The sequence below is a fragment of the Trichosurus vulpecula genome, chromosome X (genome assembly GCF_011100635.1).
Source record: "Trichosurus vulpecula isolate mTriVul1 chromosome X, mTriVul1.pri, whole genome shotgun sequence".
In the NCBI taxonomy this organism is placed as follows: Eukaryota; Metazoa; Chordata; class Mammalia; order Diprotodontia; family Phalangeridae; genus Trichosurus; species Trichosurus vulpecula.
In genome coordinates, this window is record NC_050582.1 from 27,816,477 (window position 1) to 27,840,708 (window position 24,232).

Below are 24,232 nucleotides of genomic sequence, written 5' to 3' on the forward strand. Positions count from 1 at the left end.
TTCCTGATTGGATAATGTCTTTGAGGTCAGGGGCTGGGCCTCACTCATCTCTGTCCTTCCCTTCCACCCCCACCCTTTGGCTCTCTTCCCTGTGGCATGCAGCAAAGGGCCCTGCCCCACTGAGAATAATTGAGGTTTGTAGAATGAATGGAAACACACCAGGCAGCAGGTACAGTACTATGAACTTTATTTAGAAGCAAAACCACAGCAGAAAATTTCACTCAAAAGCGCGTTGTTCCAAGTATCCCACCAATGAGTAGAAAAGGATGAGTGATGTCATGTAATGGCTCCCTCCTCCACCAATGCCTCATGGGGCATAGGGGCGCGTTTGACCCTAGGGTCTCAAAGGCTGTGGCCGGTGGGCAGAGCCTGAGCTCAAGCAGGCTTAGCAGGCTGGAAAGGCTCAGAGTCTGGGCCCAGTGATAGACCGGGCATCTGTTCTCTGAGGGGCTTAGCTCCATAAGGTAAGCCACCAGGGAATGCATTCTTTCTTGGCCACAGCAACTCACGGAAACCATATCCTAAGGCATAAAAAGGCTTCAATCTGCACTGGTAGACGGGAAGAGGGTTACTCCTTGCAGAACACAGAATGGAGCTCTTCCCCTCACTAGGTAACAGAAATAATTTACACGCGGATTGCACTTTACAAAGTACCGTCACATGTCAGCTGATATGAACCTCACAACAAACCCCGTGAAGGAGATAGGGCGAATGGGATCATCCCCATTTTATAGATGTAGAAACTGAGGTTCATAGAAGGGAAGTAATTTGCTCAAGATCACACAACTAGGTGCCAGGTGAACACAAAGTAGGGGGCGGGGCAAGGGAGCACAAAATGGAGGTGGGGGTTTTCACTGAAGCATAAAATTGGGGTGGCATGAATGGTCAAGAGAGCACAAAACAGGAGCTGCGTGGGCAGTCAGAGAACACAAAATTGAAGTAGGGTGATCAGAGCACAAAATAGCAGTAGGGATAGATGTCAGAGAGCACAAATTGGCAGTGGGGGTGGGTGTCCGAGAACACGAAATGGGGGTGGTACAGGAAGGCAGGGATCACAAAATGAGGCTGGGGGAGGTCAGAGAACGCAGAACTGGAGTAGTGGGAGAGGTCAGAGAGCACAGAATGGGGGTAGTGGGAGAGGTCAGAGAGCACAGAATAGGGGTAGTGAGGGTGGTCAGCGAGCACAAAATGGGGGTAATTAGAAAGGTCAGAGAGCACAGAATGGGGGTCATGGGGGTGGTCAGAGAGTACAAAATGGGAATAATCAGAGACATCGGAGAACAAAGAATGGGGGTGGTGGGAGAGGTCGGAGAGCACAGAATGGGAGTGGTAGTCAGAGAACACAGACTGGGGGTAGTAGTCTGAGAACACCGAATCAGGGTGGCGCGGGAGCTCCGAAAGCCCAGACGGGGGCTGGTAGTCTGAGAACACCGAATCGGGGTGGCGTGGGAGCTCCGAGAGCCCAGACGGGGGCTGGTAATCCGAGAACACCGAATCGGGGTGGCGCGGGAGCTCCGAGAGCCCAGACGGGGGCTGGTAGTCCGAGAACACCGAATCAGGGTGGCGCGGGAGCTCCGAGAGCCCAGACGGGGGCTGGTAGTCCGAGAATACCGAATCGGGGTGGCGCGGGAGCTCCGAGAGCCCAGACGGGGGCTGGTAGTCCGAGAACACCGAATCGGGGTGGCGCGGGAGCTCCGAGAGCCCAGATGGGGGCTGGTAGTCCGAGAACACCGAATCGGGGTGACGGGGCAGCTCCGAGAGCCCAGATGGGGGCTGGTAGTCCGAGAATACCGAATCGGGGTGGCGTGGGAGCCCCGAAAGCCCAGTAGGGGGGTGGTAGTCCGAGAATACCGAATCGGGGTGACGGGGCAGCTCAGAAAGCCCGGTAGGGGGGTGGTAGTCTGAGAACACCGAATCGGGGTGACGGGGAAGCTCAGAGAGCCCGGTAGGGGGGTGGTAGTCTGCGAACACTGAATGAGAGTGGAGGGAGAGGTCAGAGAGCACAGAATGGGGGTGGTAGTCTGAGAACACGGAATGGGGGTGGCGGGGGAGGTCAGAGAGCACAGAATGGGTGTGGTAGTCTGAGAACACGGAATGGGGGTGGCGGGGGAGGTCAGAGAGCACAGAATGAGGGTGGTGGGGCATGTCAGAGAGCACAGAATAGGGATGGTACAGGAAGTCAGAGAGTACGAAATGGAGGTGGTGCGGGTGGTCAGAACACAAAATTGAAGCAGGGATGGGTGTCAAATAGCACAAAATGGGGGGGTCAGCGGAGGCCAAAGAGCCCAAAATGACAGTAATGGGGGAGGCTAGTGAATCCAGGATGGTGGTGGGGGAGGTCACAGAATGGTAATAAGGATGTGAACGGGTGATGGGATGGTCAGAGTGCAAATAACGTCAAGGGTGGGCTCAAACAACAGCAAAATGGAGGGAAAGGGCAAAAGGAGAACAGAAAACCGTGGTCAGGGCAAGGGGGAGGTGGAATTGGCAGCTGCCTTATCTGAAGGAAATACAAAGGGGGCTGGTTCTTACAAAGGTCAATACTGTCCCTTCCCTCCCCCCAAGCAGTACCATTCAGAATAAGGCATCAGAAGTTCTACCCTTTTGCCAAAGAGAGGAGGCCCCGGTCCAAGAGAAACCTGTTTTTAGTAGCAGAGGCCCAAGGTGCAGGCTGGAAATCAAGAGTGAGCTATCGCTTCCCCAGGGAGTTATTTGCTGGGGGTGGGTGCACTTTAGTTGGCCTTGCGAAGATGGTAGAAGCTCTTCACGGTGCGCTCTACAGCATGGTCCAAGGTGACCAGTGGCTGGTAGCCCAACAGCTTCTTGGCTCTCTCACAGCTGTAGTAGTGGTACGTGCCAGCCAGTGCCACTCGCATGGGTGTGAAGGTAGCCTTGACCTTGATGAGAGGACTGATTACCATGATCACCAGAGACAAGAAGAAGGCCAGGTAGTAAGCCAACCAGTAGGGGATATGGTATTTTGGAGCCTCGTAGTTCAGGCCTGTTAGAATACGGGACAGGAAGGCCCAGAAAGGGATCGGCTCGTCATTGGTGATGTGAATAGCCTGGAGAGGAAGAGAAAAAGAGAGAAAGACAGGAGGAGAGGGGGAAAGAGAGAGAGAGAGAGAGAGAGAGAGAGAGAGAGTAAGAGAAAGCAATACAGATGGCAGCCAGGACCAACAATTCTAACGGATTCCAGGTTCACCCAATACTGCTTCTGCTTTAGATGACAAAACAATGTCTTAAGCAATTTGAGGATCCTCTCTGAATGGCTACCCATTCCCAAATCCTCCATACCCCAATGCAGGCAACTTGCTTGACAGAGGGGGTCTCTGTAAGCCCAAGGCTGTCACATGAACCTTTGGGAACGAGAGTACCTACCTGTCCACATAAGCCGGAGTCTGAGGAAAGGTGTTCTGCAGCCAAGATGTGGCCATGGACCACGTTTTCCACAAAGGTGAAATCCACTAAATTCTTCCCATTCCTGTAGGGATAAAAGGAGAAGCTTGACTTTGTGTCTGGAACAGGGAACTAGCATTCAGGGCTCAAGGTAACTCGGAGGTGAGGGCCTATCAAAGTGTGGCTGCCTTTTGGGGCTCCTGGAGATGCTGCTGTCTTTCCAGCAGCCTGAGGTATGCCAAAGCTAAGGGTCTCCAGAGGCACTCAAACAAGGCAGCTGGGCATTTCCAGAGCCTGCCCACCCAGCTGTCCTTGTGGGCCTACTGTGCTTAATTTTCCTTGTACTCTCTTTGAAGGGAAAGCCCCTCTCTGACATATCCCTTCCCAGACCCTGGGAGTGAAGCAGAAGAGATATTTTGCTCTTTCTTAGACCTCCCCTCCTCCCCCACTCCTCATCAACTCTTCCTGACCCTGCATAGAAACAGGGTGTAGCACAACATAGAGGAAGACCTGAGTTCAAATCCAGCCTCAGACACTTCCTAGCTATGTGACCTTGGGCAAGTCAGTTCATGGCTTTCTGCCTCAGTTTCCTCATCTGTAAAATGGGGATGATCATAGCACCTACCTCCCAGGGCTGTCATGAGGCTCAAATGTGATAATATTGTCAAAGCCCTTAGCACAGTGCCTGGCATGTAGCAAGCACTTAAGACCTGCTTGTTTCCTTCTTTTCTTGCTCCTCAAAGCAATAGATGGAGCACTAGAGAGGGATAGCAATCTAAACTAATGAAAAGAGGAGGAGGAAGTGTAGGGAGAAGACAGAAGGCTAGGGAGGAAAGAATTCAACAGAAGTCAAAGGCTGACCTCACAGCATCAGATGTAACTGCGAGGGAAAGCAAACCCCCCAAACTGGAAACCGCTAAACCATGTAACAATAGGGGAGTGGTTAAAGACATGGTCATACATCCATGCAAGGGGGCACAATAAAGGAATTAAGTCAGACAAGTGTGTGGAATACAAAGAAGTGCCGAGAGACCTTTATGAAATAATACCCAGCAAAAAAAAAGGCAGAAGAAAGGAGTCAACTCGAACTGGGCCAAGGGAGAAAGAGTGAATGAGAATGAACGGACAAAGGATCCCGAAGGGGACTGGGAAGAAGGGACAGGAATTCATTGAAATGGAAACAGCTCCAGTTCAGCCGTTTGCATTACAGTTGGGCCTCAGTTTCTTCATCTGAAAAATGGAAGGGTCCAACTATATGACCTCCAATATGTCCCTATCAGATCTAAAGCTATGACCCTATGTTCAATGTGAAGTTTTTAATACAGCATTCAAAAAAGCCTAAGAAAAAGACAGCCAGAGCCAAGAAGAGAAAGGAGGGTGGGGAATTTCAAAGATCTGTAGTTTACGGACTTTTGGAAGCTGTGACTATCCATCCACACACATGGGTCTGTCCTCTGTGGAAGTTTACCAAACATGGTAGGCAGAGGCAAGGCTGGGGTGGGTGATGTCAAAGCCACTCTCCTGTTCTGACATCCTCTGATTCTAAGGACTGTGCGTCTCTTGAGCCAGGTTCTTGGGGTGTTTTTTTTGGGGGGGTCCAGGGGTGATTTATTTTCATCAGTGACAACAGCACCATGATCACGTTTGGATACTACCCGCTCAGTCAGTACCTAGGGTGCTATATGAAGAAGTAGCAATACACACAAAAGAAATCTCTCCTGGAAACAAGACAATTTTAAAAGCCCTCAAGGTTCTATTTTCAAAATATTTCCAAGAGGGTAAGATTCCTAGAGACCGGAGAAGATCACATATGATTAGCAAAAAACTTTTAGCAACAATGAAAAAAAGTTAACTAAAAAGATATCACAACTTCTGATCCATCAAACTCTAAAATCTTTAGAACAATTTAGAAAAGTACCAAGAGGTCTTAAAACATGAGAAAGGAATAGACAGACTTTCTCTTAAAAACAAATAACAATTTAAAGAAAAACCACAGCAAGAACCCAAATCACTGCCCCTCCCCCCCAAACCAAACAACTATTTTATTTTTCTTTTAAATTAGTAAGCATTTAGTAGCTATACCTTTATAGCAGGCCTTCCATAGTGCATCACATGCAAAGGGGATGCTTTGGATGATCAAATCAATGGGCCCCTTGCTCGCTTCTTTTTCCACATTACTTATGCCTCCTAGGAGAGGCAGTGTTGTTACCAGAGCAAGTTGAGCACTGGCCTTGGAGTCAGGAAGGCTTGGCTTGCAATCCTGCATCAGACACTTCCTAACTGCGTGATTCCAGGCGAGTCACGTTACCTCTCAGAGACTTGCCTTAGCCTCATTGGTGAGAGGGAGATAATGAAGTACCAACCTCACAGGGTTGAGAGAGGGATCCGATGAGAGGTCCTTATGCAATGCAAACTTTGCATCAATTTTATTATTTATTTATTGTTATTTCTTTTAAATGTCAACTTTTACTATCCTGGGTTCTGGTACAGGTAATAGATTCTACTCTGGGCTCCTTTCCTTAGGAGCTGCAGGACTTTGAGCTTGTTATTTAAGTTTTCTAAGTTTACCCATCTGTAAAATGGACATACTTGACTGTGCCCTAGTTATCTCACAGGGCTTTGATGAGGATTAAATACAATAGTTCTGTGAGAATGCACTAAAAATTGCAAAGTGTTCTGTAAGGGCAGAAAAGCGGTAGGGAGGGCAGCAAGTAGAAAGAGCAGTGATGTGGAAATATGGCGGAAGGAGCAGCCGCTAAGCTTACCCAATCATAAACTTCATTCTGCCACTCCTGGCTGCCTCAACAAGGATGGGGACCAGATGCTGGTCTCTTGGGCCAAAGATGCCATGAGGGCGGATTGCTGTGGTTAAGAAATTACTGCTGGGTTCATTGGCATTCAGCACCTCCTGGGAAAGCAAAAGAAAACATCAGAAGGCATTGAGGAAGCTTAGGCTCTGTCTGCAGATGTGAGAAGCCATCAGCATCTAGCCACCATGGAAGGAGGAGTAGGCAGAAGGCCAGCAGGCAGAACTGCTGAAGCAGCACTGTGAGTCCCCTGCACGTCCCAAGTCAGGGCATACAGGAGCACACTGGGTAGAAACCAACTATGGAAGCGCTAAGTTGGGCGCTTTGGGGTCTAAAGACAGAAGAAAGAAGACCTGGGCTTCAGGTGGTCACTGGCTCCATGAGTCAACAATGAGGCATGGCTGCCAAATACGGGGACTTTGGGACTAGCATAGGTAAGGCATCCAGGCCCAGGTTAGAGTTTGAAAGGGGTGTCAGAGAACCCTGGACAATCTGAAGGGAAAAACCAGGGAGGCCCTGGAGACCTTGCCCTCCCTACCCTCACCCCTCCCCAGGACATTTACAAAACTATAAAGCTGACTCACAGCTGGAATTTGCTTGGACTGCACAGATATTGAAGTCTTCCCTAGCTGGAGGAGGGAATACTGCTCCTGGAACAGTATAGTGCATCAGAGAGTGTGGCAGATGTAATGCCTGAGGACCTGGGTTCAAATCCTGCCTCTGCCACTTATGCCCAAGTGAAACACCTCTGGGCCTCAAGTTTCCTCCTCTGTAAAATTAGGCAGCTGGATAAATAAGCTTGAAGGTCCCATCCAGCTCTAAATCTACAATCCCATTAATATCATTAGAGATTCCAGGCAGCAAGACGTGGGCTACTTTGTACTTCAGTGTTCACTTATGGGCTAGCTAGGCACCAAAGAAAGTAAGGCAACAAGGGCCCAGGTACTGGTCCTAAAAGAAATCCAACAGTCCACACCATAATACAACCTGTGGTTCTCAGCCCACACATTACCTCACTCATACATATATTCATTCAAAGCAGGCTTTAACTGTTTTTGCGTATGTCTCGGACCCTTCCAGCTGTCTGGTGAAGCCCCTTGACCCCTTCCTAGAGTAATGCTTTGACATTCATCAAATAAAACACACAGACTTACAGAGGAAGCAATCATATTGAAATACAGTTATTAAAACAAAACCCCAAAGCTCCAAGTTAAGAAGGCCTGCTCTAAAGGGAGGGCCAGGAACAAATGTATCTCAGCTTTCAGACAGTCCTAAATAGAGAGAGAATCCTGGCTCCACCACCATCACTGTACTAGCTGTGTGACTCTGGACCGCTTGCTTGACCTCTCTGGACCTCTTTGGAGGAATGAGGGGATCGGACCAGATGCCAACCTCTGACCTGCTTCTAGCTCAAATCTATGCTCCTGTGGACACTGCTCTTGAAAAATCACCAGCTCTCCAAGTCAGAAAGTTTCCTGTCACCATTCTTACAGAGGGTCTGCCCCCCACCCCCTCCACCATGGCTGCGAATGGCAGATTTGATGGGGGTTTCTCAAACATGTTCTGCCAAAGGGAAGCCCTGGGAGATCCTGAGAGTCGGGCATGATTTCTACTCAGCAGCATTGAGCAACATACAGAAACAAACAGGGGCCCCTCTTTCAACCCCATGGAAAAATGGGGCCCTACTAAATTTCCAATCCTTTGGCCTTATTTCCTAGGCACTACCCTCATTTTTCAACAGGTTTCTGAGTCTTGTCGACAGATGGGGCGGAGCAACTCAGCTAAAGGGGTAATGTGTGCTCAAGCGTGCTCTCAGGGGCCCCTCTCCAAGGGACCTACCCCCGATCTGCAGCCAGGAGGGGTCCTGGGGCACCTCAAGGGGTAGCCTCGGTGCCTGACTCCTCCAGCCTGCCCAGCCGGGCTCAACTCTTATTTTGTCCTTGGGGAGGCTGGCCTGTCAAGCTTGCAAGTGGCTTTAAAAAATTAAAGAATAGAGCAAGAACCTGCTTTGAAAAATAGTAAAAGGTAGGAAATAGGAAAGGTAATTAAGCTCCAAAGCGACTGCTCATGGTGACTTCACCATCGCCAGCTGCCAGCTCCTGCTTCTGGGGAAATGTTTTATCGATACTCTTTCTCTACCTCCTTGTGACTTCTCAATGACTTGTTCCCTCCCAACCCTCCCCCGCAACTAAATCCTCCTCACTTGTAACAAAGACCAACAAGTAAGCAAAACAAATCACCCAAGCAAGCAAAGGACGAGTCTAACAGGGCTTGCCTCCACATGGGTCCCACTAGCCCATTACCCCTCTCTCTACTGAGAGGTGGGTGCCTCTGATTTCCCCTTAGTAACCAAGTAAACAAGTCACACGTGTTACACATACAACTGATTTTACATTTCTTAGAGGGAGGTGGCAGCACTGGCGGGGGGGGGGGGGGGGGGGGGGGGGGGGGGTGGGGTGAGAAGTTTTACCCTGAAATCCAGAGAGCTCTAGCCCGACACAGTTGGAGAGATTTCTCAACCAGATTAAACCTGAAGACCCCAGCTGGGGCTTGAGCTGCTTTAAGGGGCCCTTTCTGGTTGGTCCCCAGCCAAAGGCTTAATAGCGAGTACATACTCTCTCCTGCAAGATCTTGGTCTCAGTGTAGTAGTCGATGGGTTTCATGGCATACGGGAGGTCCTCAGTCCCATTCTTGATGTCGACGCCCTCATAGACGACACTGGCGCTGCTGGTTAAAATGAATTTCTGCCAAGACAGAGAAGATGCTCTTTGACTGAATGAACCAGGAGTGATTCCTACTGGAAAATTCCCATTTCCTCACTGCTTGCTCCTACAGGGCCCCAATGCTTGCCCTGGAGGCTCTGGCTTCTCTTTTCACTGTGTCCCCCACCCACACACAAAGGAAGGAAACCAAATGGGCAGCTGAAAGGGAACTCGTTCACCTCTAACCACATTTAGCAGATCTGTGGATTCCAGGCCCCCATCTCAAAGAAGACACTCTGCCTGATTTCCCCACCTTCTAGCCTTCTGTCAATTCCAGTCTCCCAGAGGTCAGCACAGTCTGCACCCACACAATTTAGCATTTCATTAGAGGTCGTCCTGTCCTGTTCTCTAATTGTTTCATATGCCTGAGCTTTGCCTTCTCAAGCAGACTATAATGTCCCTGCTCTTAAGAGCCAAGCCTTCCCTCTCTCCCTCTCTCTCTCTCTCTCTCTCTCTCTCTCTCTCTCTCTCTCTCTCTCTCTCTCTCCCTCTCTGTCTTTCTCGCTCTCCTGTCACTGCTGCGCCCCCTCCCCCGCAGCTCCCCCTCCCCTCCTGCTCTGAGTACAGAGCAGGGGCCCGGAGTGGGCACTTAATAAACACTTGTGGGCTGGTTAATGGATACACAAGCTGCCATTAAAGGTAGAACTGCAAATCCCCCGCCCACGCTCCTTGCTGGCTCCAATCCTTTTTATTTATTTATTTTTTTTGCTTTAAGTCCATGAAGAGGGATGGCCGTCCGGAGTCCATAGATTTAAAGCTGGAAGGCCATATGCTTTGCCTTTCTGATTTTATAAAGGGGAAAACTGAGGCCCAGAGGGGTGATGTGACCCAAAGTCACACAGGAAATGGCATACCTGGGCCTTCTGGCTCCAAATCGAGCACTTTTTAGTCTCTTTTTAAACTCAAAGATGGTCAAGATTTCTAGGGCTCTATCATTCTCCCGTCTTCATTGGGGTACTCAATGGTTTTCCAGTTAAACAGAGTGGCTGGACCTTTGCAGAGTATAAACACCCAAAGGGGCCGATCGGAAGCAAACTCCCTTTCCATGAGGCCATTCACCAAGGGATGCTGGGGGGTGGCTATGGGGACTTGGTCCTTATGAGCAGGGACTATTTCATTCTTCTTACCTTCTTACCTGTATCCCCAGTACCTAGAATAGGGCCTGGCACACTGTAGATGCTCAGTATGTATCTGTTTGATCTATTTGCAGTCATTGGGGTGAATGCCATCGTGTTTAGCTGGTAAGAACAGGAAGTGAAACTGACCAGCTTAGCTCAAGGCACTGGATTGAGAGAGGGGGTTTATGGGGTATGGAGGGAGGCATAGGAGCATGTGGAAATGCGCAGTAGGACAAGACTGGGAAATGGCAGACTTTGGTAGGAACCTAAGAGTATGGGAAAGACAGTAGTGTGAAGTGAGGCTAGAAAGGGTCTTTGAAGCCACAGAGAGCCTTGGAGCCTCCAGGCAAAGGAGTCTGTCCTTTATTTGGGTGGGAAGGGACAAGCATAGAAATTTTTTTTTATCAGGCAGGTAAACATTCCTGTGTATTGGTAGGATTACACAGTCATCTTAGCACAGTGCCTGCCACATAGTACGGGTACTTAATAAATGTGCAATGACTGACCCATATGTGTGAAGGACGGAAGGAGTGAATCTAGTGGTAGACAGACAAGTCAAGAGGATATTATACTAGTCTAGGCAGAAGGTGGTGAGGGCCTGAATTCTGGCTTTACTATTAACTACCTGTATGACCTTGGGCAGGCCACTTCCCCTTTCTGTGCCTCAATTTCCTTCCTTGTAAAAGGAGAGGGTTGGACCAGAGGGCCTCTGAGGTTCCTTCCAGGTCTAAATCTACGATCCTACAAACAATTCAATAACCATTTAAAAAACTCCTACTGTGTCTTGACAAGCTTTTATTAAGGACCTACTATGTGCCAGGCACTAGGTTAAGTGCTAGAGTACACCACTACAGTATGTTCTTGTGTTAAGGTATTGGGGGCCACACAAGGTTGAGATCAGACATAGTCCTTCTCTTTTGGAGCTCACAGACTGATTACACACACACACACACACACACACACACACACACACACACACACACACACCTATTCCATAAAATAATACTTGCTAATAAGTCAAAAAGAGATACAAATTGTATCTCAGTGAGGTCAGAGGGGAAGGTAGTAATTTGGGGGTGGGGAGGAGGTTCATGTGGAGTTTGGTAACTGCATTGAGCGATGAAGCAGTGGGTCCCAACCTTCTCAACTGTAAGGGCCCCTTTCTTTTTTTTAACTTTTTTTTTTTTTGGATGGGGGAAGGCAGGCCAGGGGTTAAGTGACTTGCCCAAAGTCACACAGCTAGTAAATGTGTCACGTGTCTGAGGCTGGATTTGAACTCGGGTCCTCCTGACTCCAGGGCTGGTGCTCTACTCACTGCACCACCTAGCTGCCCCTATGGGCCCCTTTCTAAACCTCCCATAATTTCGGGCCACCCCCTCCTTCACCCCTGCACCCTTTGGTAGTATCAAGAAAACACATGACAATATTTGGGACACAAAAGGGGGATTCTCATGGCGCTGGCAATAATTCTGTGGCTGCCACCCCCCCTCCCATCCCCAGCTCTAGGCTGGAATTTGACCTACAGGGTGGGAACCTGGATCTGGTCATTATGTAAAAACCACAAAGCAGTAAACTCTAAGGGGCATACAGAAACACTTAGTACCTCTCTCTTTAGGGCCTGACATTCCTCAGGTTCACTTAGCCATGGGGCAAAAGATGAACTCTCCACCCACGGGCCACAACTAATAAAGGAAAACAGTAATAACTGCTTGAATTAGTAGAAAGCTTTGAAGTCTGGGGCAATCAGTCAATGAGACAGATGCTGTTATTTCCATTTTACAGATGAGGGAACTGAGGCTCAGGGAGCTCAAGGAACTTGCCCAGGGTCATACAGTTAGTGAGTGTCTCCAATAGGATTGGAATTCAAGTCTTCCTTACTCCAGGCCTCTATTTTCTATGCTAGGAGAGGTCAGGTGATTTCCCCATCCAAGCTTCAGAGGACTGTGCTAATTGTCTTTGCCCTTCTAAGAGGTCTAAGCTAGTGGCAACCAGAAACTTTTCAGGAGAGAAATGCCACAGCTCTTTAGGGTCTCAGTGGGGCAACTTGGGATAATTAAAATGGGCTGAGTAATTCATTTATCTTGTTTGGAGTGAGATCCTGGCTCAACTACACTCTGTCTCCCCATTATTACTTATGTGAACTTAGGCCAGTCAGTTTTCTCTGGGCCTAGCTGGACAAGATGAACTCAAAGGTCCTTTCTTGCTCTAATTTGTACAAGATGACCCAGGGAGAGTTGAGGAAGTAGTAGCTCTGGCTAAGCTCCCCCAGGGGGCTTCCCACAGCTTGTGGCATTGGGGGCTGCTGCATATAGCAAGCCCCCCCCCCCCCGTTACACAGATCATTCAGCTCACGTGGCCTCTAAGCCCCACGTCAGCAGGTCAAAAGCAAACTCATGGTTTCATAAAAGGCAGACAGCACCCACTTGTTACGGTTCTTTCATCTGAGACCAAGATAATCAGATGATCATGGAATATCAAAAAGAACCCATTAGCTACCCTTCAACTGCCAGAGTTATCTCTGGCTACATCAAATACAACTGTCCTTCTCACTCTGTTCCTCCAGAAAAGTTGCCCATCTAGATAAGCAATGACTTACAGAAAACAATTTTTCAGGTCCCCCCCACCCCAATACCAAAACAAAAAACTCAGAGGAGGCAGCCAGACAGAGTTCAAGGAAAAAGATGGCCCAGCATGCAACACTGCAAAGGACACTGGATTGGGAGTCAGGAAGGTCAATTTCAAACTCCAGTGCTGCCACTTACTACCTTTGTGATCTTGAGCAAGCTTCTCTCCCTCTCTGGGCCTCAGTTTCCTTCTCTGTAAAACAAGATGCTTAGATTCCATTCCCCCTTTGTATTTATAATCTTATATATAACCTTGGGCAAGAGCTTTCCCTACTGTGGGCCTCTGCTTCCTTCTCTGTGAAATGAGAGAGGGGGACTAGAGGCCAAGTCCAACTCAAAATCTCAGGGCCAAGATCTGTCATTGTCATTGTCATTGCCAGGGTGCTCGCCACTTTGAAACCATCAGTCCTCTAGGCTGGTGCTCTGTACCTGAACTCCAACCTCTTTGCATGCTTCGATGACTGTCTTGGTGCCAGTGTAGTTCACTCTATAAAAGAGCTTCTTATTATCAGAAGATGGTGCTGGTGATGCACAGTGGAAAACCGTCTTCACCCCCCTCAGGGCAGGGTACAGATCCTGGATGGGCAAGCAGAAGAAAGGGAAAAAGGAAGTCAAGCTGTAGCCTTGGCTAGAAAGCCCATTCGCCTTCTCTGCCTCCTAGCTCACATCTCTGATGTCACCCTCAAAGGTTCATTGGCATAGAGCCTTGGTCTCAGGGAGAGGAAAGAGGGCTTACTTATCTTCCTTTCTTTGTTCTTCCGAACTTGCCAAAGCGCCAAAGAAACAGAACATTTCCATATCCAAAAGAGAGCAGAAAAAGAAGATTGCACATAGAACTGTAAATCTCTCTTACATACAGCTTGCTTTTCCTTTTACGTGGATAATAAATTCAATGTGTAACTTTCAAAGTTATCCTGCTTGTCTGTGTTTCTTTCTGGCCTTCCTTCTGTTCTAGTTATTAAACTGCCCAGGGGTGGGGAAGCTGTGGCCTCGAGGCCACATGTGGCCCTCTAGGTCCTCAAGTGTGGTCATTTGACTGAATCCAAACTTCACAGAACAAATCCCCTTAATAAAAGGATTTGTTCTGTAAAACTTGGACTCAGTCAAAAGAACACACCCAAGGACCTAGCAGGTCTCGACAGCACAGGTTCCCCACCCATGGATACCCTTTGACCCAGCAATACCACTATTAGGCCTATTTCCAAAGATGTTCAGGGAAAAAGGAAAAGAACCTATATGTTCTAAAATATTTGGAGCAGCTCTCTTTGTGGTGGCAAAGAACTGGAAATTGTGGGGATGCCCATCAATTGGGGACTGGCTAAACAAGTTGTGGTATATGATTGTGATGGACTACTATTGTGCTATAAGAAATGATGAGCTTGATGATCTTAGAAAAACATGGATAGACTTGCATGAAATAACGAACAGCAAAATGAGCAGAACCAAGAGAACTCTGTATACAGTACCAGCAGTACTGTTTTTAAAACAACTTTGAGCAACCAAGTCATTCTATTATAAATACCCAAAGGAACTCCAAAGGGCTGATGAAGGAAAAAGCTATCTGCATCCAGAGAAAGAACTGATAAACAGAAGTATGTACAGAATGATTTCACCAATATTGGCATATTTGTGTCTAATGGTAGCCATCTCTAGGGTAGGAGATGGGTTGGGAAGAAAAAAAAAGAAATTTACATGAAAACTTTATTATCTATTTAAAAGGAACATCAAGTTATACATAATAGATTTGCAGTTTCATATACAATCATCTTTTTTTATTATACTGTGTTATGAAAATGCTTGTTTTAGTCTATAAATTAAAAACAAAATAAAAATTTAAAAAATGCTTCAGTGATCCTCTTTCCTTTTTCTTTCTGGCAATCCTATTGATAGCCCGTTCTTCCTCCCCTCCTCTCTCCATATTGAAAAAACAAACCAAAACCCTTAGAACAGATAGGTATAGTCAAGCAAAACAAAGTTCCACACTGGCTATGTCCAAAAATGTATGCCTCATTCAGCACATCGAGTCCATCCCCTGAGAGAGGGCTTTGCTAGAGTCCATGACCATGAGAGGGATATGGAGCTGACATCTCACTAGTTGGGTCTGTCCACATTGGGGTTATTCACAGTGAAAGCCCATCTTTTCAGTATGGTTTTCTACTTCAGTTTAGGGCTCTTACGAATCAATGCTCACGTCATACAATTGTTCCAATGCCCAATAAAAAAAAAAGACTATAACATCACAGCCACTTCCCTTCCAGAAGGCAGACCTAGATCTCGCTGCCAACACCCTCCTTGGCTGGGCTGGGCCCATGTCTAGCCTATGGCATTCATGACTGCTTATGCTCCCTAGACGGTGCTGAAAAGCCCGGCCTTTGGGGGCTTCTACAAAGAGATGGCTGGATATATGGGAGGTAACGGGGGGGGGGGGGGGGCGGGGGGTTGTATGAAAGATAGGCCTGAGAATGAGTTAACTCAAGAACAGTTCACTGAGTTAGTTAACACTGCCACGGTGGGAAATGCTCTGGACTTGAAGTCATCCAAGTTGAGTCCCAATCCTTGCTATGGTACTTAGTTACTGCCTGTGTGACCCTGGACAAGTCACCTTCTCTCTCTGGGCCTCAGTAATCTTCTGTATGAAATGGGGGGGGTGGTACTAGGTGACCTCTAAGGTCCCTTCCAGTTCCACAGCCTATAGACTATAGAAAAGGAATGTAGAAGAGCGGAGAGGGAGCTTGACTTAAAGTCGCTTCAGGAAGGCCTGGGTTCAAATTTCACCTCAGACACTTACTAGCTGTGTGACTTAGTTTCCTCATCTCTACAACAGGGATGATAATAACAGCACCTACTTCACAGTGTTGTTGTGGGCATCAATTGAGATAATATATGTAAAGTGCCTTGAAAAGCTTAAAGAGCTCGAAAAATGTGAGCTATTAGGATGCTGATGACTAAGTTGGAATGTGGGAAGAGTACCAGTCCCACAGAGCAATCAATCTTCAGGCTCAGAGTGGGTCTAGTATCACTTAAAGCCCACAGATACTCCTGCCAGGCCTCCAGGGCCTTCTGACACTCTGGGGAGACCAGTGATGGGGTCATGCTAAGTCTGGGTTACTAACAGTAGCTAGGCAGAAGAGATTAGAACATGTCAGGGCCTCCTAATCCAGGCTGAGCTAGATTTCTTTTATTCGTACCTGTCATCCATACCTGGTGTACAATTTCAGAATTAATACACTTTCAATTTCCTTGTCAAGAACTCTTAGGATACGCACTCCCTTGGGGTATGAAATGTCTAGTGGCTATGGAAAGAAGGCGAAGAAATGAAAGGAGGTACCAGAAGAAAGCTCCAAGAAACTGCGGGAGCAGTAGCAGCAGGAGAGGGGAGCTTAATTAGGCAATTCATTAGGGATGGTGCAGGGCAGCTCCCTGAACCTAGGGTCCAGTGAGCTTCAGGCCTCAGGTTGGGGTATAGCAATCAGGTATGCTTTAAAGGGTGGTGACAGGCCTGAGGCCAAAGCGCAAAGGTTGCCTAGACTGAGTCAAAACCAAGAAGCTGGTGGTGCACCCTGGAGGTGAGCAGCTTCAGTGCCAGGGCTGGGAAAAACTCCAATGACTTTCAGACCTCCTGAGAATGAAAGGGACCTCAGAGGTCATCAGTTCCAATGTGGTACTGATCCTTTGACATAGCAATGGTGTTGCTTGCATAACAGTCTCTCCTAAAGGTTAGCCACTTACTTCAACTAAAGGACTTAGTACCATCCACCTCTGGGGATCTGAATGGAAGAGGTCTAAGAAAACTAACTGCTAGTATCTAAAAAGATCAGTCAAAAATGTCCCCCTGGTTCCTGAGGATCTAGGGTGAGCTAGCGGGGTCTCGTTGGCACAGTACCTTTTTATTGCAGAGGTCTCCCAGGAAAAACTTCACCTTGGGGTTCTCAAATCCTTGCCGGATGTCGAAGACATTGACCGCGTAGCCTCTGGCCAGCAGCTGTTCAACCAAATGTTGGCCCAAAAACCCAGAGCCCCCGATCACAGTACATTTCTTGGCCTGTGGAAACAAAAAAGATCATGGAGAGAGGCAGACAGGGAGGACAGTGGGCAGCAGTTGTGACATTCAGAACCACTGACCTCTCAGATGTGACTTGGGTTAGTGACCCTAGTGCCAATGTAGGGAGACTCAATTTTCCCTCTCACTAGAGGTACAGACAGGATCTGCATCGGTAGGGATTACAGATCTGATGATTCACTGAATTCAGCTCTGGTTGGCTCTGATGAACAAGAGATATGCCATGTTTCCCTGGCAGAATGCATACCCATGGGAGACAGCAGGCAGTTACTCTGAAAGCAGGTGAATTAGCTCTGACGATGACAGTGCCAACGCCAACAGAAGGAGGAAGACATTCTCATTCCTGATTTCTAATGCCTCCCCCGTTCTCTCTTCCTGTGCACCTTTATGCCAAAGGAAGCAGGCACTCCAACCAGAGTATGCTCTTCCAAAAGGAATAAAGTAGAAAGCATGGTCTCAGTGGTCCTCATAGCAGGGGGCAGGCAGGGGTAGAGTGGGCTTTCTCCTAAGTGGTTGGGCAACTTTGAACAAGCCACTTGGGCTCTCTGTGCCTCAGTTTACTCATCTTCAAATGGAAGAGTATTAACTTTATCTCCCGAGATTTTAGGGTTGGGGTGAGTATGGATTAATGAGTTAACAGTTGTTTGGTGCTCTGCTATCTATTCAGGTCAGGGGCTTTACTTTTTTCCCTTCTCCTCTGAACACTGAAGAGCTAAGCTTATCGTATTAGCAAAGCGCTCTATTGATTCCATTTGGCTTGGGCAACATCAACCATTTGTCAGCTAAAGTCCAACTCTGAGATTGTTGTCACCGGCGGCTGTGTATGAGAGAGGAAATGCATACAGAGAGCAAAGATTCTGACTCTGGGAAGAAACTGCAGAGAATAAAGCATACCCCACTCCCCCACCCCCAGTTGCTTCCCAGGGGCATTTCTCCAAAGCCGCTTTCGAGACCATATCTATGTTTCACTTCTTTATCACGTTCAATCCCTCATTTCTTGATCTCACAGCCAGCCAGCAAAGTCAAGGATTGGTAGAGGTTGGGGGAGGGAGACTCACAGACTTGAGATAAACTCCGCTCCCCACTCAAGAAACGCCAGCTCCCAGTCACTTTGAGTAATGCTTTGATTCTCAACCCTATTTTGTCGCTTATCTCTGAACCGCACCCAATGCCTCTACACAAGAATTATTGACAGGTACCCCAGCCCTCTCCAGCACCAGAGCAAGTCTCAGGTTATCAACAGGACTGAGCTGAAAAAAGGGCCGTGGGGAGGGGTGAGGGTGGGGGGCAGCGAGAGTTGGGCTTTGGTAATATTCCAAAGCCCTGTGTAAGTCAATTTCAGATCAACTAGTCTATGTTCTTCACTAGTTATGGGGCTCTCTCACTTCTTCAAAGCGAAATCACCTCTCCTGACATATCAGGTGCCATCTCAGGATATTATATGAGCCCTCTTGCCATGCTACATTATGATGGGATGTTTCACAATCATTACAGAGACTAAGACCTCATGCCCATTACAAGAGATTTCTGGTAACAGTCCAAATTCTCTTGTTATAATAGTATGCTGTGTTGGATATTACTGAAACAAACAGGGGTACTGGCTGTGGTTTGGAAATCTGTATGTTCTACAGAGAGATTCTCACGGTAATGGGATCTGATCTGGAGAGAAGAGGGCTACTGTCTTCAAAGTAAGGATAACGCTTTCAACTATGCATCTAACAAGTGGCTATAATGGATACAGAGCACCACTATTTGCCAAGGCTATGAAGGATGGAACAGGGGTAGTAGGCTTAGATGACAGGAAGAAGCAGTGGGGTTAGAAATGAGAAAAACGCTCCCAGATTGAAAACAAAGAATGTGAGGGTCACAAACGGACTTCTCCAAGAAGCCATGAATTCTATGTATCTGAGGATTTTCTGAGACACCCATCTCTATGGCTTCTTTGATGGCCATGCAGGCCTTGAGAGGAGAGAATGGACTCAGCAGTCTCTGGACATGCCTTCACATCCCAGAGGCTCTGATTCGGAACATCTCAGCACGACAGTCATGTTCTTTTGCTCCTAATGCTAGCTCAGTTCTGCCTAGACTGTCCAACATGACTAAGCTTTGGTCATCACATACATAAAGTACTTTGCAAATACAAAAACACGATTGAAATGCCATCCTGTATTATTATCAGTTATTATTTCAGATGAATTCCTTTGAAACCCCCTCCTTGGGGGAGGTTATTTCTGCCCACATTCATTAGCTTCCCCGATTTCTTTGTATTATTTTTCTGGCCTCATGGGATCCGAGAGGCAGTGAGACTGTAGTGAAAAAGACCAATGGACTTGGAGTCGCAAGGACCTGGGGTCGAATCTAGGATCTGACACTCACACAGCTGTGTCCCCTTGGCCAAGTCATTTCACATCTCTGAGCCTCAGTTTCTTTTTCTATAAAATGAGGATAACCACAGCATGCACCTCCCAAGATCAAATGAGACACTGTACAGAAAGAGCTTTGCCAACCTGCAAAGCCCACCTAAATGGCAGTTCTCATTATGCTAATCAAGACTGCTATGTACACGTGAGGTGTCTCTTCCCCATTGCTTCCACCAATACCAAGGCTGACCTTGTCTAATTGGCTGCCATGATGAACGAATGACACACGCCTCTCCAAATGGGCCAGACGCTTATGGGATCCACTGCTCAGTGACACCATCACAACCAAATCCAACTAGGTAGCGAACAGTATTTCCAGGGCCATCATTTGCATCCTCTCCTGGAGACAGCTTTTATGGCCCCTTCCTCTAGTGCCTCAGTGGCCTTTAGTTCCAAGGCAACATGGCCGAATGCCGCCTCGCTCAGGCGGGCCCCGACTCTTAGTCAATTCTGTCTGCCAGATGTGATCATTATTACATTTTCCCCATTTCTCTCAATTCTTCTTATCAGTACCCTGAGCATTTGACTTCAGACTCAGGCAACGGTAATTTCCTGAACGGCTCTTTCTTCTTTTATTGACTCTCGGAACAGTATCAACTGGCACCAAGCTCATTTTCAGTTATCTTCCCGAACCATCTTTGTCTGGGCTGGGCTGCTTGCGCCAACCTCTCCTCACAGGCTTGCTATGAGGAAAGGGTTTTTAAAATCGGAACTCTCATTTAACCCTGAAATGGCCTCTCCGGCACTGTGCTCTAACTTGGCAGCTACTACAAATCCTCTTGGAAGTAGGCGGGTACAAAACTTAAAGAACATCATGGCCTGTCAAAATGACTCTTACAGTGACCTCACCATTCTGCCCTAGTAGACCCCCACCACTCTGCCAAGAAGAAGAAGAAGAAGAAGAGGGTGGTCTATGTCATTATCTGATCTCCAGGACCAGTTATTCACAGTATGGTTTCCTTTGAGCAGTCTTTTCACCTACGTGCCTGGGAGCTGATTAAGTGCTTTACCGTCCCAGGGTGTGTGGGTCAATGGCCTGCTGAGGTACCCCCCATCCCCTTACCTGCTGCTGGTCACTAATGTTTTCTGCCACTTGTTTTTCTTCAGGCTTGGGCACCATATGCTCACCAATTGTGCTCTCCATTTTCTGTTCAAATATTGGGTCCAGTCTGATGACCAACTTTTCTCTTCCTAAAGACAGACAGATGTAGAGACAGACATTGAAACGGTGACAACCCCGAGGCCTTCAAGCACCAGCTCCCTTGAGGTTCCTCAGACAGGCCTTGGGAGAGGGCCTGGTATCTCTCTCAGGTCCTCTGAGAGGATGGCCGGCATGCTACGCGTTCCCTCCGCCCCCGACATACACACACAGACAAACAGACAGACATGGTCCTGGCTGCCCTTACAGACACTGCATATCCCTAACTGGACCTGTGAGAACACGCCATCTCATGCCAAATGAGGAACCTTGCCAGACAATCACAACCTGCCATCTACTGCCATCTATACAATAGCTCTTTTACAGAGAGCGCAAGGGCTACGCGTAAGCCAGGAGAAACGCTGAAACCACACTTGGTCGCCATCTCGCCCTAGGCAATCAGAAAGTCATTGGCTAAGGGAAGTAAGATCTGCCTTGATCAAAAGACTCCTTTGAAAGTGGCCCGAAGTTTACTCAAGTAGGCTATGGGTCCAAGCAGATAACCCATTCATAATGGCCCAGATGGCTTCCATATGCTAGCCCAGATCATTGTACAGGAAAATCTATAATTCAGTCTTAGCATCCCATACAAATAAGAGGGAACCCATCTGTCCACTGGAGGTCTCTCTCAAGTCAAATCCACTGCCTTGGTATGAGGATGGAGGAACATCTCTTTCCCCCTACTGGTTCAGGAGACACACTACAGAGTTAGAGGATTCAGCCATATAGCTATTGTCTGTGACTTTGGGCAAGTCATTCCCACTTTTGGAGCCTCAGCTTCTTCACTGGGCTTTTACTAGATGACCTCTGATGTCTCTTCCAGCTCTAAAGCTATACTCCTACAACCAATTCTAAGTGAAAGTCTGGAGTATCCCTGAAGCACACAAAATAAAGGGACATTTATATGCACAGTGGTGGTGCTAGTGGTGGTAGTAGTAATAGTAGAAATAGTAGTGGGGGCAAGGCCTGGCAAGTGAACTGGTTTCTCCAGGTTTCTCTCCCTCAACTCTTCTAAGGTCTAGCCATTAACTAAAGAAAATTTCAGCAAAACTAAGGAGTCCATTGAATTACTCCTTTCAGCTAAAAATTGAGAATTTTAACATTTGGGAGAAAAAAAGAAATTGTGATCCCCAAAACTTCCCCGGAAAGTTTTGGGAAGGAGGACCATCACCCTGGGTAAACAGAGGCATAGAATGACCTTAGTTTGACTAAAGTCACCTAAAGGCCAAGAGATGTGGCTTTTTCTACATTAAGAAGTCCTTTGTCACCAACCTTCAGGACTGATAGCAAGACTAGCTAACTGTAACATCCCTGCCCTACCCCCCCCCCCCAAACAAAACAATATGCTTCATTTAAATCAGAATTTTATTAGTAGGGAACTCCTGAGAAGGCAACTCTTTCCACCTGGCTACTCTGACTTCCAGCCTTAAGAGAAGTTGCCAGGGTCCCACAGTCAGTATGTATGAGAAGCAGGACTCTAGGCCAGGATGTCTATCCTTTCTGCCTGCAAGGTGGGTCCCCTGCCCATTTAACTACACTGACACTCACAACTACTTATACAATCTGCAAAGCTCCCACATCTAGAGCTGGGAGGGTCCTCAGAGGCCATCTGTGCCACCCCCTTGCCCCTCTTATTTTACAGATGATATGCCCAAAGTTACAGAGGTTACATGTCAGAAGCAGGATTTGAAGACAGTTGGCCTCCAAAGCCAGTCTACTACACCTCCCCACTATGTGACTCTTCTGGCTAAGCTCTCAAAGGGCAAAGGGGCTGCCCTCCCTTTTTTGCAGATCCTCCAGAGCCTCGCACAGGGCTTTATATATAAGAAGTTTTGACAAGTTTTGGGGCCTGACCTCACCTTTGATTTCATTGGTACTGAGAACTCTGGGTGAGGAAACTCCCTCCAATGCAGCCAGTGCAGGCTGGTATCTTCTTTGTACCTCCTAAATTGCCCGGGCACACTGAGAAAGAAGGGTAACTTACTCAGGGTCACACAGCCAGGGGGTGTTAAAGGCAGGGCTTGATTCCAGGTCTTCCTGGCTTTAGGTTGGCTCTCCTCTCACTATGCTATGCTGTCTCTGTCAAAGGAACAAATGCTAGCTTAGCAGATTTAATGAAATGGCCAAGATTGGAAACAAATAGTCGCTCTACAATCTGACTGCCTTCTGGGGAGGGCTAGGTGGTGTGTGTCATGAAAAAGCACCAGATTTCGAGTAGGAAGGACCTGCGTTCGAATTCCAGCTCTGGTCCTTACTGCCCAAATGACCTTTGGCAAGTGCCTTCTACTCTCTGGGCCTCGGTTTTATCGTATCTCTGAACTTGTTTCTTTTAAAAAAAAAGATTAGGATAACTGTATTTCAACATAATTGGTTTCCTTTGTAAATCTACGTGTTTTATTTTGTGCATTTAAAAACATGAATCTGAGAAAGGGGTCCATAGACTCCCTCAGATTGACTGCCCGAGGGGTCCAGGATGCACAACAAAAGTGAAGAAGCCCTTCCCTAGAGGGTTTCTCAGGCCCCTTCCAGCTCTGGGTTCTCTAAGCTTGGGCTCCTTCCTTTCTGCCCTTGCTCTCCCTACACACATTAGATGTCATGCCCCCCAATTTGCTGCTCCCCCTAGTTTTATTTTACCCTCCCCTAAACCCCATGGCTAGACCAGATTCTTTTCAATATCTCCAGATAGTAAAAACCTTCCTTTGGTCAATGAAAAACTGTGGCCACCAGAAATAAAATTTTTTTGTTGTTGGGGGGGCGAGAAGGCAATAGGGGTTAAGTGACTTGCCCAGGGTCACATTGCTAGTAAGTGTCTGAGGCTGAATTTGAACTCAGGTCCTTCTGATTCCAGGGCCCCTGCTCTATCCATGTGCCACATAGCTGCCCTCTTTCAAAACGAAGAGATCTTCTTTTAAAGGCAGCCCTGTCGTAGTAGACAGAGAAGGAGAAAGCCTTGGAGCCAATGAGTCAGTCAAACAGTCAACAAGCATTTGTTAAGTACCAACTGTGTGCCAGGAAGATCAAGGTTCAAGTTCTGCCCCTAACACATACTGGCTGTGTGACCCTGGGCAAATGACTTCTCCTCTGAACCCTCTAGGCCAGAGGTGTCAAATTGGCCAAGTTCTGTGGCCTACAGGGATCCTTCTGTATGGTTCAGTGGCCCCATATCTCTTTGGGTTTGAGTTATGGCTCTAAATTGCCAAGATGCTAACCTGCATTAGTAGATGGAGTTCCCCCACCTGGGAGTTCCCTATATCAATAAAAGGGCCAATCCCAATACCTATCTCATTTATTCTTAAGGAACTGATTTGAAATAGAAGAGTAAAATTCTTGTATGATAGATTTAATGTTATTTTGTAGAATTTAGTTTAATAGGTATTTTTGTTCATTTATTATAATGATCGCAAAACCTTCAAAATATGAAATATTGGGGTACAGACATATGTAGTAGACCATGCTAGAATCTCAAAAATCTAGAGTGTGACAATCCCACCAGAGAACTTTAATACTTGTGGTTTTTATCCATCATGCATAAGGGCTAACAGAAAGAGAGCCTAAGTATGGCACTGGCAGCCATGAAATGAAATACGAAGAGACTGAGAAGAAGGTCTTTGGCGCATTGAAAAGATCCTCTTCCTAGGGCACTTATGGGAAGACAGGAACAAGAATCTCAAAGGATGGGAAGGCATGGCTCAGCTGCAATCTGCCTAGGTGCCCAGAGCCAGAACTAGGAAGTTTTTGCACACAAGCACTATACACAGGACAAAGAAAGCCCTCAGTTGGGGCATGGCAGGGTGACGCTCCTGGGGAGCAGGGAAGGCCAGGTAGATCAGCCCAGTCTACTACC

The 24,232-nt window shown here is 47.4% G+C and overlaps 1 protein-coding gene across 3 annotated transcripts in view; it reads right to left on the reverse strand.

Annotated features, from left to right (window-relative positions):
* Positions 1–170: 170 nt before the first annotated feature.
* NSDHL (NAD(P) dependent steroid dehydrogenase-like) overlaps positions 171–24,232 on the reverse strand; it is a 37,957-nt gene continuing 13,895 nt past the window's right edge. Inside the window, exons 2-9 of one of the 3 annotated variants that reach the window (XM_036739896.1) lie at positions 22,373–22,467; positions 20,254–20,381; positions 16,594–16,752; positions 13,140–13,286; positions 8,822–8,950; positions 6,165–6,307; positions 3,382–3,484; positions 171–3,065 (exon numbers count right to left, since the gene is read on the reverse strand). In XM_036739896.1, the coding sequence (XP_036595791.1) occupies positions 2,733–3,065; positions 3,382–3,484; positions 6,165–6,307; positions 8,822–8,950; positions 13,140–13,286; positions 16,594–16,752; positions 20,254–20,334 (1,095 nt within the window). In that variant the 5' untranslated portion in view covers positions 20,335–20,381; positions 22,373–22,467 and the 3' untranslated portion in view covers positions 171–2,732. The remainder of the gene's footprint in view (positions 3,066–3,381; positions 3,485–6,164; positions 6,308–8,821; positions 8,951–13,139; positions 13,287–16,593; positions 16,753–20,253; positions 20,382–22,372; positions 22,468–24,232) is intronic. The other 2 variants (XM_036739897.1, XM_036739899.1) reach the window with 2 other exon arrangements.